At 45.0% G+C, this 16,326-nt stretch overlaps 1 protein-coding gene and 2 long non-coding RNA genes across 9 annotated transcripts in view; 1 reads left to right on the top strand and 2 right to left on the bottom strand.

Annotated features, from left to right (window-relative positions):
• Positions 1 to 260: 260 nt before the first annotated feature.
• Positions 261 to 2,061, bottom strand: LOC144340028 (uncharacterized). The gene is made up of 2 exons (XR_013415720.1): positions 1,898 to 2,061; positions 261 to 935 (listed from the first exon to the last, which is right to left on the bottom strand). It is a non-coding gene; the product is annotated as an uncharacterized LOC144340028 (long non-coding RNA).
• LOC144340029 (uncharacterized) lies at positions 1,411 to 5,889 on the top strand. The gene is made up of 2 exons (XR_013415721.1): positions 1,411 to 3,951; positions 4,340 to 5,889. It is a non-coding gene; the product is annotated as an uncharacterized LOC144340029 (long non-coding RNA).
• Positions 5,890 to 11,826: 5,937 nt separating this feature from the next.
• GALNT11 (polypeptide N-acetylgalactosaminyltransferase 11) overlaps positions 11,827 to 16,326 on the bottom strand; it is an 89,066-nt gene continuing 84,566 nt past the window's right edge. For all 7 annotated transcript variants that reach the window (XM_015135327.3, XM_077997784.1, XM_015135328.3 and 4 more), the window contains 3 exons: positions 15,125 to 15,229; positions 13,194 to 13,331; positions 11,827 to 12,596 (listed from right to left, as the gene is read on the bottom strand). In XM_015135327.3, coding sequence (XP_014990813.3) covers positions 12,465 to 12,596; positions 13,194 to 13,331; positions 15,125 to 15,229 — 375 coding nt within the window. In that variant the 3' untranslated portion in view covers positions 11,827 to 12,464. The remainder of the gene's footprint in view (positions 12,597 to 13,193; positions 13,332 to 15,124; positions 15,230 to 16,326) is intronic.

Raw genomic sequence — 16,326 nt, 5'->3', positions numbered from 1 at the left:
ATTATGACACTTTTTCTTCCCTTCAACTGAATAAATGAGGGAACTGCTGTATCTTTCTAGGGTGTTTACCAAATTCAGAATATCCTTGGTGCCTTGTTCAAAGCCTGTTTTTGTTTAAATGGTAAATTTAGTCTTGGTTATGTTGTGGTTTTTTTTTGAGGCAGCTTGTCAGACTTACTCTATGTGGTAGACTTTCTATCATATTGAATTATTTGACATATTAAATATAAAGGGGTTAAAAAAAACTGCTCAGAATCCCCTTTAGTTTCTAGGACAGATTTTTAACTTGGACTTGACAAACACTAAAATAGCAAGCATTCTTAGTCCACCATGAGGGGAATGGACAAAAACAGGTGACTGTTGTAGATGGGAGGTGGGCTTGGGAGTCCCATGGGGGCATTCCTAAGGAGGTGACGTTTAAGCAAGACCTGAAGGATGAAGAGGAGCTGGCCTCAGGAGCGTGGCAGAGGCTTGCCTGGCAGAGGGGACAACTCATGCCGGAGCCTTGAGATCTGAAAGAGGCTGATGCCACCAGTAACCGAAAGGCAGGTATGGCTGGGACAGAGTGGCAAGACGTGAGATGAGAGAAAAGCAAGGGTGAGTGGCTCAGGTTCAGCTCGCCTGGGTCAGCAGGAAGCCACTGCCGGACGGTGCTGAGTTCCCACTTCACAGAGGCGACGTGCTGCCCAGAAGAGGCAGCCTGCCTGTGGGCACCAGCATGTGTACAGAGGCTGAGTGGGCTCCGCACGAGTCCCAGGAGCAGCGAGGGGTGCCCTGGGCTGGGCGATGGTCACGACAGGCAGCAGTTGAGGCGTTTTGCATGTAGATTGCTCAACAATTTTCCATTTCAAAACCGCCTGTCTCCGTCTCTCCTCAGCTCCTCCTATCCTCCTCCTTTGGGCCCCATGTCATTGGAGGCTGCACTGCTCTCTGTCCTAGTCACCAAGCAGAAACACACTTAGTCTGATGTGGTGTCCAATGCAGCAGATGATCATCTGGCCATTAGGGTTTCCTGTCCCTGGTGGCGGTGGCGGCCACTGTCTCTGAAATTCCCTCCAGCCCCTGCTGGTGGAGCAGCACCCTTTCTTGGCTTTCTTCCCACATTGCTGCTTTAATCTTTTCCCTCTAAGGGCTCTACCCCATTCTTTTTTCATCATAAAGGCATGTATTTAATAGTAATCTGAAAAACAGCCTTCGAGAGGCCAAGGTGGGAGCATCACTGAGGCCAGGAGTTCAAGACCAGCCTGGGCAACATAGTGAGACCGGTTCTCTACAAAAAATCAAAACATTAGCCAGGTGAGGTTGTGTGCACCTGTAATCCCAGCTACTTGGGAGGCTGAGGCAGGAGGGTCACTCGAGCCTGGAAAGTCAAGGCTGCAATGAGCTGGGATTGTACCACTGCACTCCAGCCTGGGTGACAGAGCAAGTCCTTGTCTCAATTAAAAAAGTAATAACAGAAGCCAACTCTTCAGGAAACCACAGCTATGCAGTCAGTCATGGCTACAGTGATACTGGTGCATTTTTTATTAGGCTCAGACACAAACACTAAAACGGTCCCACTTCAAATGCCCAGGAACAATACAGACAAATTCCAAAGAAAGGGCTGTTTACTGTGAATACCATGGAAAGAAAAAAGGCACAAGAGTCTGACTTGATCCCTTGGCCCTGAGCCTAGGGCCATCCCACCCTATTGTAATAGGAAAGGACAGTCTCAACAGCAGACTCACCAGCACTCCCTCAGCTTCACAGCAATGCAGTGAAGCCCACGGTGGCCTGTTCCCTGGGGCCCATTGTCACATACGCTGGGAGCAGCTTTGATTTGAAATGAGAAGTGCTACATTTAAAACATTAAAAATTTGAGTATTTCAGTTACAACTATGTAACGAGAGAGACTTACGGTTACCAGAGGCAGAATCATGATGTCTTTAACTGTGTTCAGTAGACTTCCATGTGTTCCTAGACAAGGTGGCCTCAGCACTTCATCCGGCTTTCCAGCTATTGCCTGGGAGGACTCCGCTCCCATCACCGTCTGGCAGAGTTGAAGAATCCTTTCCCAGATATCTAAAGGAATTGGGTAAATGTCAGCAAAGCAAGGTTCTTCTCGTGCGGAGGTGAGTAGACCCACGGTGCCCGTTTGCACGATGTGCTCCGTGCTCTAGCGAAGTGCCCAGCGCCACTCTGAAGTTTCATTTTCTTTCTGCCATGCCATTGACAGCACCGATTTATGTGTAGTTCCTGGAGGTTCAGGATCTTCTAAAATGGAAGCCACGTTCTACTTGCTAGGAGGGTCAGCTGTCTCCTCATCCCCGGTCAGCCACAGCCTTACTCCAGGTCTCTGGGAATCTTGCACCCCAGCCCTGCTTGCTCCTGCACCCTCAGACCCCATGGTGGGTCCATCGAGCCCTTCAGGGGCCAAGAGATCACTGGGACCCTGTCTCTGGTGCCAGGGTTTTGCCTGTAACATGTCCCAGCTGGTACTACAGACTCCGCCCGCTTTGTCTGTCCTGAGGATGCTCCCGCATCTGTCCCAGGTCCAGCACCCTCGTTGCCTAGGGCAGGCCTGCTCGCCACTCCCTATGAGTTCCTGATGCTCTGTTCCTGCAAGGTTCTCGTTTTTGAAGACACTGCTCCTGGGTCCCAGAAATTCTTTTAACCTAGTTTTTATCCTAACCACAGACATGTTAAAAAAGTATTCCTTCCTCCTCGATGGCAACCTGACGAAACTTTGCTTCCTGAAGAACAAGTTGATGCAGGCGGACCACACGGGGTGTATGACCTCCTCTCGGGGGAGGCCCCACTCATAGGTGACCCCTCTTCCTTCCACCCCCTCTCCCTCACCCCAGCCCTACTATTCCCACTGCTGCCAACTCCACAGCCTCAACTTTTTGTGTACCTTTTAAATGCCAGCACCCCCCCCAAACACACTTTCCTCAACTCTTCTCATCCTCTGCTGTCGCCACGCTGACCTCATCCAAACCTACAACTTCACCCAACATGGTGGGAAAAGAGTTCCAAATGCCTCCCTTCTGAGCTCTAGACCCTGGCATGAGCCTGCAGCCTGCTCACGGAGCCTGCAAAAGCACCACTGCAGAGACTTCATGCTTTTTTCTCTTCCCAAGAACGATTCCACCAATCCTTCCTCACTCGGAATGGCAGCTACCCGCTCCCAGGCGCCCACACCAGAGCCCCAGGCCATCCTCATGCTCTGCAGCCCGCCTGGCTCAGGGCTTCATCCCAGCAGCCCCAGCCAGGAAGACCCTTCACTTTCAGAACAGAACGACCTGCTATTCCCGGATCCTGGAATGATGCGCATGCCTCGATGCTTCCTCACTGCTGTGCTTTCTGCCCGGCCCTTGTCCATCCCAAGGCCGCCCGGCCTGCTCCAGGAAGTCCTCCCCTCTCACCCGCTGTGGGATTGTGGAGCCCCGTTCTGTGCTTGCTTGGTGCATGAGTCTATCAGAGCATTTCTCACCTTCATTTCTAAGCTTTCCTTTCACCTGAAGGTGGGAATTTTAGCTTGCAACTAGTTCTCCAGCACAATAGAGAGGGCGGGCAGGCGGGCAGAATGCTGAGTGCCAGGTGGTCAACTCCCTCCCCGCAATCTCCCCTGCTCTGCCGGGTCCGGAGGGCTGACCCTTCTGGTCTCCTGGCTGCTGCTTCAGTTCAGCCGGTGGGCGCTGTTGGGGGAGGCCGGGAGGCAGGACAAGGGGCCCTGGGCGTTTCTGCTTCCGCCATCTGGTGGTGGAGCTGCCTGTGTCTAGGCCCACGGCTCCGGACGCTGCTGCTCACCCCTCAGGCTCAGAGGTGGCAGTGCCCCGAGGCTGCTAACACTGTCACAGGCCCTTCCCTCACAGCTCTTCAAGATGCAGAGATATGCGCCTTCTCATTTGCCAGCGGGACCCTGACTCAGACAGGAAGGAAGGATTTTTGGAAACACATACTCTTGACAGCGTAAGTTAATATAATGTGTAAAAAATAATGTTTTTTTATTAAAAAAACGTATTTATAAAGAAAAAATGGGGAAGGAGGACAAAAAGGAAACTGAAAGATGTTTAGGGAGTTTACAATTTTTTCTTGTCAATTTTATGGAAAACATTTTCATATCTCTAAAGTGAATTACTTTATATTCATAATAATACAGTATTTGGGAGCACTTTGGGATTACTTTTAGGAAAGTGGCAGAAGTAGAGTTCCCATACACTCCTCCTCCCGTTCCCCGGATGTTAACTGTGACGCATTTGTCAAAACTAAGAAATGAACATTGGTCCATGCCGTTAACTAACCTGCAGGCTACTTAGGTTTCACCGGGTTTTCCAGTAATGTCCTTTTTCTATTCCAGGATGCGTTCCAGGCACCACGCGGCGTTTAGTCATCACATCCTCTTAGCCTCTTCTGGACACTGGTAATCTGGTAGTTTCTCAGATTTGCCTTACTTTTCGTGACCTTGACCAATTCTGATAGTTTCAATCCTCATTATCTTCAAGTCTTCCTATAATTTAGTATATTTGTCAAAGCTGTTTTCAACATCAGTGTGTGCTAATTCCATCCTTTCATTGCTAGGCCTGTTTGGTTTTATTTAAGACTTTTATTAACAGGTGGTTTTCAGTTTGTTACTTTTTTGAAAAAATCAACTTGTAAACTTTTACGACAAATTAAAAATGAAGTTCTTAAAAAATCTCAACTTGAGCAGATATGAAACAATTTAAAAACCTTTAAAGGCGTATTGAGAAAAACCAGGCTTTTTAAAAAAACTTTATTACCAAAAAGAGACGTCTTTAGGTAAAAATAATTAAAACCCCATGCCCCACAGATAACGCAGATAGTTCTAGTTATCTGGTCAACAGACAAAAAGCAGGCACTTAAGGTCTTCAGCTCCAATCTTTCGTTCATTTCTTCTTGCTGGAATTTCCTAGTTCTTGTTTGATGATTAAACCGGGTGATGGTAGAGATAGCAGCCGGCATTTGCTCGGCCCACCCTGCTCAGCCTGGAGTCAGGAATTCTCAGCTGGTGGATCAGCTGCTTGTGTCTTTGCCATCTTGTGGTTTAGGGTTTTCTGGGCGACTGCGTCAGTACCTGAAGTCGTGGCGGCCCCGGTGCTGAGGTGGCTGGTGACCTTGGGTCTCATCTCCTGGATTGTCTTTATCCTCTTCCTCGCTGTCCTCTCCGGGCTGTCTTGGGTGAGGAGGGCCCTGCGGAATCGTGGTGTGTGTCCCCGGTACACTCGCTGCCTCGCTGGTCTCCCTGCTCCCTGGCTGTCACCCCTGCATCGCTGCTCCCGGCCGCCCGGAGGCTGGAGAACTGCAGCCTCCATGGAGGAAAAGTGGGACTCTGCGGAGGGGCCGGCGTGGTGGGGCCTGGCCTGTGGCAGTGCCGTCTGATCCCTCCTTCTGTTCCCCAGTGAGGATTCTGGTGATTGCGGGGAGGACCCACGTCTGTAGTGGTTACGGTGGCCGCAGGTTTACTGCCTTGACCTGGGTCGCACCAGGCCTTGTAACATTTGCTGCCTCCTCACCCTTTTCTCCTTCAACATCAGACTCTGCGGCCTTCCCAGCTCTTGCACTGCCAGGGTCCTCCTCCTTCACGGCAGTCTGGTGAAGAAACATCTTCCTTGGTGTGAAACCCTATCTGTTCCTTACCCTGAACCGTTCGTTCCCAAAACCTTTGCCATGACGACCTTCTTGTCCCCTGCATTGGGGGTGACGGTGCCTGGGCTCCTCCCAGGGTGTGATGGCAACTAGGCCATGGCGGCGGTGGGGCTGCCCAGGGCTCTCTGGGATCCGCTCCCCGCTCCCAATCGAACTCTCTAGGCCTGTTTAAATCACCTTTTTCTCCTGGTGACGGTTATATTCCTTTTTTTTTTCTTTTTTTTTTTTTTTTTTGGAGTCTTGCTGTGTTGCCCAGGCTGAAGTGCAGTGGCGTGATCTCGGCTCACTGCAACCTCCGCCTCCTGGGTTCAAGCGATTCTCCCACCTCAGCCTCCCGAGTAGCTGGGATTCCAGGCATGCGCCACCATGCCCGGCTCATTTTATTTTTAGTAGAGATGGGGTTTCACCATGTTGGCCAGGCTGCTCTCAAGGTGATCCGCCTGCCTTGGCCTCCCAAAGTGCTGGGATTCCAGGCGTGAGCCACTGCGCCCAACTGGTTTCTTCCTTTTGAAGCTTGTTCTTGAAGCACTTTTCCAATGAGTCTGACAGCGCCTTTACCCTTGGCCAAGTCCAGCCCCACTCCTAAGGCATGGCCCTTCAGGGAATACCCTGGGCACCCTGAATACTCAGTGGGGCCTGTTACTTGGCTGGTGGCAGCCTCAATGATTTCCATCCCCACCTGATCTTTGGGAGCTGTTCAGTTTATAGTCTCCCAGCCTCGTAAGTTTCCGCAGACAGACTGAAACATAGCCAGACTCCAGGGACCCCTGTGCAGGTTCTGGGCCCTCTCTCTGTTTAGCTCCTTCCTCTCCTTCATCCTCCGATGCAAAATTCCAGCCACCTTAGCCTCCCTCGGAACCACTGGCTGAAGAGGTGCTGCATGTTTTTCTAAGTCTCTAGTTTTTTACTCCAGGAAGACAAGCCCAGGTCCCATTACTCCTTCTTGGCCAGGAGCAGAACTTGTGTCTTTTGTTTAAAATGTTTCCTTCTTGTCAAATTCTACCTCTTTAAAGGCCTTATTATTTCTTGGCCCCCATGTTCCTCCTTATCTATTCTTAATTTCTCACACTTCTTGAGTTCTGTCACCACATTCTGAGTTTTCAGATTTGCTCTATTTCGTCCTCTCATGTCACTCTCCTCATGCCTTAAACTCATTTTTGAATCAGTATGTTACAGTTTGGGTCGGTTCTGTGAGCACATCCTTCTGGAGTGCTTTCATTATACAAATGTCATTTAGCTCTTCTTTTTATACTTTGTATGGGACTTGGCCTTGATCCTCTTCTGTTGCTCATCTGGTGGGAACCGAGTTTCTGAACATGGAGGAGCGTAGCTCAGACAGCCTTCCCACGTGGGGGAGCGTGGCTCAGACAGCCTTCCCAGCCTTGCAAAGCTCCCTCTTCTGTTTTTCCTGCACTGCTAAAGCTACGGTCACTCCTGCCAGTGGCTGGCTTCACTTCCCTCTACTTCTCCAAGCTGTGTCTTTCCTTTTTCTTTACTATTATTCACTTACTACTGTTTCTCTATTATTGCTGTCTTGCTCAATTTCGACTCCATGCCCTGGCAGTTTCAAGAGTTCAAAGGAACTAGAAGCCTTCATCCCCTAAGCCCTCCCTTCCCCAGGGACGCCTGCTGCTACCCACTGCTGGAGAGGCAGACGACCCCACAGTGTTGGCTGCTCTGACTCCCCAGTTTCCTGCGGCCACCGTTGCCTTTTCCTATCTCCACTCCTCAACACACCATCTGCCTGGAGCTTGCCTGGTCTCGGGCACACAGGTCTCGGGCGTCCAGCTCCTCCTACCCACTTCAGAGAATTCGCAGCTACCTTGCACCTACCTACTTTGAAAATCCATGGGTTTGGGGTTTGTCTGTCTAGTTGCTCTAATTTTATGTGGATGTTGACTGGGCAAACTTTGAAAGCTGTGCTGCCACCTTTTCTGCAATTTCCTGAGAAGCCCCCATGTCGGGTCTGTTTTATTTCAGCCATTTTAATGGATGTGAAGTGGCATCCGAATGTCGTTTTAATTTGCAGTTCTTTGGTGACCATGATATTGAACACCTTTTCATACACTGAGCTATTTATACTTCTTTGGTGAAGTATCCAAGTATTTTGTCCATTTTGAAAATTGGGTTGTCTTTTTAGTATTGAATTTTAAGCACAAACCCTTGAATATAGTTCTGTGGCTTTTTTCATTTTCTCAGTGGTGTCTTGATAAGCAGAAGCTTAATTCTGAAGTTCAATTTGTTAATATTTTATGGCTAGTTTTTTTTAAAAAAAGTTTTATTAATATGTTGCCCAGGCTGGTCTCTTAACTCGAGCTCAAGCAATCCTCCCACACTGGCCTCCCAAAGCGTTGGGATTACAGGCATGAACCACCTGTGCCTGGCCTTTTTCTTTTTCAAATAGACAGGTTCTCACTATGTTGACCAGGCTGGTCTGGAAACTTCTGGCTTCAAGCGATTCTCCTGCCTTGGCCTCCCAAAAGTGTTGGGATTGCAGGCATGAGCCACCATGCCTGGCCAATGGCTGGCTCTTTAATGAGTGCTTAAGGAATCTTTGCCTACCCTAAAGTCATGAAGATATTCTCCTACATCTTCTTCTAAAAGCTTTATAATTTTAGTTTTTATGTTTAGATCTTAAAATAATGTTTATTGGTGGTACAAGGTGGTAGCAGAGGTGTCACAGGCAATTTTTTGTCCACAGGGATATCAGATTCTTGCAGCACCATGTGTTGTAATAATTTTCTGTTCCCCACTGCATTGTGTCGGCTCCTATGCTGCAAATCAATTGGCCATGTATGTCTGGGTCTATTTCTCTTCCACCAATCAATTCATTATCCTTAAGTCAGCAGCATAGTAAGTCTTGAATTAGTGTAAATCCTCCAACTTTATTCTTTTCAAATTATTTTGGCCACTCTTAGGCCTATGCATTTCCATATCAATTTTAAAATTATCAGTTTCCACAAAAAGCATACTGGGATTTTGATTAAAAGTAGCAGTAAATTCATAGATCAAATTGTGGAGAATTAACATCTTATTAACACTGAGTCTTCCAATCATGAATGTAATATAGTTCTCTAATCTTAACTCTTCTCAGCAACGTTTTCTACTTTTCATCATACAAATCTTACACATATTTTGTCATATGTACCCTAAATTCTTATATTTTGGATGCTATTGTAAACTGCAATGGTAATACCATGAACTTCAGTTTTGAGCTGTTTGTTGCCAATATGAAGAACAATTCATTTTTATATTGTTTTTTTTTGTGGTCCTGATAAATTCCTTACTATGTCTAATAGTAGTTTTGAAGATGCCCTATGATTTTCTGCATACTTGATCATAGTCTGCAAATAAATACACTTTTACTTCTTCCTTCCTAATGTACATGCCTTTCTTTTTCTTGCTGTATTGCACTGGCTAGGAGTGGTAAGAACAGGTGTCTTTGCCTTGTTCCCAATCATCTTTCACATTACATGAGGCTAGCTATAGTATCTCCACAGATGCACTTTATGAGGTTGAGGAATTTTCTTTCCATTCCTAGTTTGCTGAGTTTTTATCATAAGTGGGTGTTGAATTCTGTCAATTTTCTACATTTTTTTCCTGCAAGGTCGCATATGCCTTTCCCCTTGTATTACTAACACTGTAAATTATATTAATCAAATCTCCAGTGTTAAACCATCTTTGCATTCCTGGACTAAAACCAATTTGTTCATAATGTATCATCCTTTTTATATGTTGCTGGATTTGATTTGCTAATTTTTATAAGGAAATTTTTCTTCTATATTCATGTAGGATATAAAAATCCTCTGTGCTCTATCTGCTCATCCCTCCCTCCTTCTATTATCTGGGTTCTCCAGAAAAACAGAACCAATAGGATGTACGGAAATATAGAAAGAGATTTATTATGAGGGACTGAGACGCTCTATGATTTACTGCCTGCAAGCTGGAAGCCCAGGAAAGGCAGCGGTAGTGTTCCAGCCCAAGGCTGAAGGCCTCCTGAGCCAATGATGTAGGTCCTCGTCTGAGTCCAAAGGCCTGAGAGCCAAAACACTGACATCTAGCTCCAAGGAGTGAGCAAGTCCCCCTTCCTTCACCTTTTCGTTCTATTTAGGCTCCCAATGGACTGAGTGGTGCCCACCCGCATTCCTGAGAGCGGATCTTCTTTACCGAGTCTTCTGATTCAAACATAATCTCCTCTGGAAACATCCTCACAGACACTCACAGAAATAATGTCTTACCAGCTACCTAGGCATTCTTTAGCTCAGTCAAGTTGACATCACATTCTCCCATAACCCCTAGCAAGCAGTGATCTTTTTGCCTCTGTGTTTTTGCCTTTTCCAGAATGTCATATAGTTGGAATCATAGCTTTTTCAGATTGGCTTCTTTCACTGAATAATATATTCTTAACATCCCTCCATGACTTTTCAAGGCTTATGGCTTAATTCTTCTTAGCACTGAATGTTCCATCGTCTGAATGTACTATAGTTCATCCATGCATGCACTAAAGGACAACTTGCTTCCAGGTGTCGGCAGTCATGAATACAGCTGCTGTAAAATCCATGTGCAGGCTTCGTGTGGTTTTCAGCTCCTTTGGCTAAACACCAAGGAACACAACTGCTGGATCACAGGGTACGAGTATGTTTACGAAGAAACTTGCCAAAGTGGCTGTACCACTTTGCGCTCCCACCAGCAGGTAATCAGAGTTCCTGCCATTCAGCATCCTTTTTATTATCTGTAGACTCTAGTGTGCTTGCAACTCATTCCTGATGTTAGTAATTTCTGTTTTTTTTTTTTTGTTTTTTTTTTTGTTTTTTTTTTTGGCTAGAGGGTTATCAATTTTACTGATCTCTCAAATCAGCTTTTAGCTTTATTTTCTCTGTTTCATTCATTTCTGTTCTGGTATTTAATATTTCATTTCTGCCTCTTTGTCTAACTTGCTCTTTTTCTGTTAAGATGGCAGCTAAAGTCATTGAGACTTGTATTCTTTTCTAATATAGGTGCTTAATGCTATAAAACCTCCAAGTACTGCTTTAGCTGCATGCCACACACTGTGGTATTTTCATTTTTGGTCAGTTCAAAATAGACTTTTGATTTTTTTCTCTGACCCTTAAGGTACTGGGAAGTGTGCTAGTTTTTAATAATATTTGGAGATTTTCCAAGTGTCTGTTATTGATTTATATTATACTTGGCATGACTTGCTCAATATCCCAGAATATGGTCTATCTTGGTAAATGTTCCATGTATTCTGTTGTTGGGTAGTGTCAATTAGGCCACGACGGTTGACAGTATTGTTCAAGGTTTCTACATTATACTGTTTTTCTGTCTACTTGTTCTATCAGTTATTGAGAGGTGTGTTGAAACCTCTTACTGCAACTGTGGGTAGGTGTACTTCTTGCAGTTTTAACAGAACTTCAAAATAAAGGCCACAAAAACTGATAAAACTGGGATTAAGTTGAACCTTTTATTCATGAAATGACGCTCTATATCATCTGTAGTAATATTCTCTGTGCTGAAATCTACTTTGTCTAACATATCTATTCAGATGTCTTTCATCTATCTTACCATCCTTCTATTTTTAATGTATGTGAGTTTCTTATAGGCAGCATATAGTTGGATCTTGCATATTTATCTAATCTGCCTTTTAACTGTGGCATTTACATTCATTACACTTAATGTGATTACTGACATTGTTGGATTTCAATCTACCATCTTGCTGCTCTTGTTTTCCATATGTACCATCCTGGCCTTTGAAATCAAATCACAGATAAAATATTTAGGATGTGGTGCTTAAACTGTTTTGTGGTTCAGATAAAATATCTGAGTGTATACTCTGCAATATGAGACCGTCTCTCCTCTTAAGATGTGGTTTGGGAGGAAAATTCACCTTATATTTCAGAATTTTTAGTATATGCAAGTGATTCCCAAATGTATTATCTCTAATTGAGCTACATCTTCCAAGAGTCTGACCTCTATATCCAACTGCCTGTTGAACAGCTCTCCTGGGTGCTGCACAGGCAACTTTGATGTCCAGTATCTAAGGTCACACAGCTCAGGCTAAGAAACTGGGACACGTCTTGAGAGGCAGAGGACTCTACCAAGCCTACTGGGTCATGAGCTGACTCCAAGAGCATGCAACACACCTCAGACCAGAGGCCCCAATACAAGACAAAATATCCTAAATAATCAAAAGGATTTTTTATTTTAAATGTAGATAGTATCATAATTCATCAAAATAATTTATAATACTTAACTGCCTCTTATACTGTCTTATAAATGATGCCTTCTGAAGTTAAAAACATAATGTAGCTTCAGTTCTTTTAGATGATCTACTCACAACATACTAAACAATAATAGTTTTTTTTTAGCACTATCTCCTATGAAGTATAAGAAAGGAAATCGTGACAAGTTCCTGATCAGATAAAAACCACTGCATCATTAAAGAAGATTAAAAAGAGGCATAAATAAATCTGAATAGAAATATCCATTTTCCTGGGTTTTATCCTTCTGTACAAGCCCAATTCTAGGGTTAAAATGATATTCTGGTTTGCCTCTATAAGCAAGAAATTCCTTAACAGCAGCTCAGAAATAACCTTAATGTCTGGGTGAAACCAACTTCTTCACCTGTGGACACTCAGAGCTCCCATCTCTGTCAGACGCGTGTCACCTCTGCTAACACGCCCAGGCATCTCCGGGAGGACAGGGAAATGTCATCCTCTCCAAGATGACTCGACTCTACGCAACCCAGGCGTTCCTAAAGCCCCAAACTCCACACAGGAGGCAACACCTGATGAAGCACCGCTCCCGCCACAGCATCCACCTTAACCTTCCAAATGCCATTGCTGTGAAGAGGAGCCATCACAGATCGCCATGGCGACAGAGCCCTTCTGACCCAGGGGATCCACCGCTCTCAGGCACTGTCCAACTGACACCTGGTATAGCCGATTGTTTTTCTGGAAAAAAAAAAAAAAAGGTAGCAAGAAAAAAAATACTGCCAATTACTGGCAAAACGTGGAAATCCAGAAGAGATATGGAACATTTAAGAATTCAGACTAAGGGATACAATAGTCTCTCTTATCCAAAGATTAGTTTTCTGCTCTTTGTTGCCTGCAGTACAGTACAGTAAGATACTTTCTGACCACAATCACAATTTGTATTATAGTATATTGATTTATTTTTATAGAGAAAACAAACAGGCTGTTGGGCTTTGGCAATCCTCCCACCTCAGCCTTCTCAGTGCTGGGATTACAGGTGGGAGCCACTGCACAACCACAGTATGCTGTTGTAACTGTTCTGTTCTTTAGAGTTATTGTTGTGAACCTCTTACTGTGCCTAACTGATGAATTTTATCACAGGTATCTCTCTAGAAAAAAAATAGAGTATATACAGGGTTTGTACTGCCTGTGGTTTCAGGCATCCACTCAGGGGGACCACTGTACTGCAATCTGAGAAGATCACCCCCAAGGTAGAAAATGAGTTCATCTGCTGCACCCCTCACTCAACCTTGTGGGTCTCTGCACATTCTCCCAACATCACCGAGCACTCCTCACCCCAAAGGTCCACTGCTGGGATCCTCCTGACCCGTGGCATTTCATGAGCCGTGGTGGGTCTGATGAGCGAGTCTCTGACATATCTAGACAAAGGAGACTATTTAAAACCAATTCATGCTCTTCATTATAAATCCAGATCTAGAGAAGAAAAAAAAATTAAATTTAGATAACGAATTTTAAGACTGAACAACATTAATTCCTGGACTGTGTAGGTGATAGAGGAGCCCAACAAGCCTCTGGCTGACCCTCTGGAGACAGAAGGGCACATGGCTGCCATTTTCATTGATTCCTCATTGGTGGGTCAGTTAGGAAGCGCATAGACTGAAACACAGATTATCTTCAGGAACACACCTGGGTGACATGGCAAGTGCAGTGAACACCTCACTCTCCAACATGCGCCATCACTATGCTCAAAAGGAATCTGTTCTCTTCTGTTCTCCTATTTACTCATTGCTTCAACTTACAGACTCCAAATGGATGTGTGCAGTGTTCACGAACATGAAGACCCTCGATCAGAGTCATAGGGAGCTGTGAGAGAATTTTCTGCAACACTGCTATTGTTTCATAGCCTGTGTGTCCAGTAAGGGACCTATTGGCCACATGCAGCTATTGTACACTTGAAATGTGACTGGTGGCTACAGAATTAGCACAACTATAAAGTGACAACACAGTACCTTTAGAATAGGATAACTCCATCACCCCAACTTATATTTTCTGGAACAAATTTTAGCTCTCATCTCACTGTGACCTACACCACTGAAATGTCACCACAATTTTAATACTTCCACAACACTGCCACCTCTTCTACCCAGAAGCTGCACAGAAATCCCCCCCCCCCTTTTTTTTTAGACGGGGTCTCACTCTGTCACAAGGCTGGAGTGCAGTGGCACAATCTTGGCTCGCTGTAACCTCTGCCTCCCAGGTTCAACCAATCTCTCCTGCCTCAGCCTCCGGAGTAGCTGGGATTACAGGCACGCACCACCACACCCAGCTAATTTTTTTTGTATTTTTAGTAGAGATGGGGTTTTACCATGTTGGTCAGGGTGGTCTTGAACTCCTGACCTTGTGATCCACCCACCTCAGCCTCCCAAAGTGCTGGGATTACAGGCATGAGCTACCGCGCTGGGCCCCAGAAATCCCTTTTTAACCATGTTTTCAACACATGTATCACCTGAGACAGTGGGCATGAACTCTTCTGGAAGAATGTTTGAAGAAATGTCACAGTATACATTATTTACCAAAAAGTCCAAGTGGCTTTTGTTTTTTCTGAGTGACACCAACCCACCACTAAAATAAAAATGAGACACTACAGTTTATGAGATTAGACTGCTGTTACATTATGCTATTTTATCAGACACAAACGAGTTTGAAATTGCTGTTCTCAATTGAAGTCCAAGTTATTTGCTGATTTTTAAGCCCATTTTAATATTATTTAGGAGACATACATAAGCTGAAATTAAATTATGTGAATGGAATGAACTGAAACTCTGTAGTGCTTCCCTTGGCCATTTCTAACAAATTCCTATGGCTCGTAAGTCACAAGTTATTCCCTATAATATTAGAAAGTACAAATAATGGTGTAAACAATTAAAATGTTCCATGACAATGAGCAGAGGTAGGAAAAACATACAAAGAAGACGAAAGTAGCTGACTGAGGTGTCATCTAAGGCCACTCTCATCCTTCTAACCCATCTATGCCGAAGGCTGTAATTTTTTTTTGGTGAAAAATCAGACCCTGGCGATGACCTTGAGCAGTAGGATACAGATAAGCCCCATAAGCTTAGTGTTCCAATAACGGAACACTACGCATAAATGGGTTAAGAAAAGCCAGAATAGTAGACACTGATGCCCTCAGGAGTGACTGCCAGCAGCTTCCCTTCATTGGAAGCCACTTTGCAGGCACTGGCTGTGAGCTCTGAGGCCTCACTCACCTGATTTGGGTCACTGTAGTCACAGGCCTTAAGCACCACGAGGCCTCCCTTCTGACTTGGGCGGCCCTGGGCCACCAGGCATTTGTTGGTCTGGAGGTGATAGAGCTGTAAAAGAAGGCACTCAGCTCAGAATGCGGGAAGCAATCCCAGAGACGCCTCCCAAGCCTGGAGGTGGTTCTGGGCGAAATGTGAAAGGTTATTCCGGAGGTACGAATTCCAAGATATGCATTTTTAATTCCTAAGTTCTAGCCTCAGAACACAGGAGCATCAAGATAGACAAAAGTTACAATTCCAAAAGTTATTAGCAATTTTAACATGCAGGCAGTGTCAGCTAGGAATTCTAGCTGCATATACATGTTCACTAATCTATAGCAGATGAAGGAAATTAAAATGTCATCCCTGCCCTAAAGAACTTTCAAATGAAGTCAGGGATATAAGAACAACATGTGTAAAAAAGTACACAATGAAATGCAATATGCAGGCTACACTGGAGATACACAGATGACAACTATTGCAGAACTGTGAGGGCGAGACAAACAGCAAGAAGTAATAATGGTAAGGGATCAACTACATGGGCACACACTGCTCTCTTTTACTTAGAGAAAAATACCTAATACTAAACATCCTGATGCTGGGTTTTTGTTTTATTTTTGTTTTTGTTTTTTTGTCTTATTATAGAGTAGAGAGAAGAGGAAAGGGAAAAGCTCTAGGCTTCCTCCTAGCCACTGAGGGAGAGTTGGCACTGTTCTGGCAGAAGTGCCTTCTTCATAAAAGGGACACTGGGCAACACAGACAGTAGATGCCCTTAGCTTTTAGAAGCCAACTCTAAGAGATGACTCAGGAGAAAGGGATGATTTTCTGGCCGGATCCCTGTGACTATATAACTGTAATGAGTTTAAGACACAAAGACAGCTAAGGAAATATGGTTGATGAATGTGCTTTCTGCTGAGCTCAGGTGACTTCTGGGAACACCAGACGTGAAATCCCACCCCATTCCCCCACTCTGGCCCTCACTACCACCTCCGCACTATCTGTGACTTGGTTCCCAGAACTAAGAGCAAACAGCAGATCACTGCCCCATGCTCCACTTGTTTTCCTTTTTGGCCTGTCCTCTGACAATTCCATGGCCTCTGTCCAGGGTGTATTCCCATGTGCCTCTGCATTCTTGGAAACTGTCACATAACAGCCTCACAGAAGGCAAC

The sequence above is a fragment of the Macaca mulatta genome, chromosome 3 (assembly GCF_049350105.2).
Source record: "Macaca mulatta isolate MMU2019108-1 chromosome 3, T2T-MMU8v2.0, whole genome shotgun sequence".
Classification (NCBI taxonomy): Eukaryota; Metazoa; Chordata; class Mammalia; order Primates; family Cercopithecidae; genus Macaca; species Macaca mulatta.
Note: the sequence above shows the minus strand (reverse complement) of the source record. Positions and strands in the feature narration are given on the sequence as shown.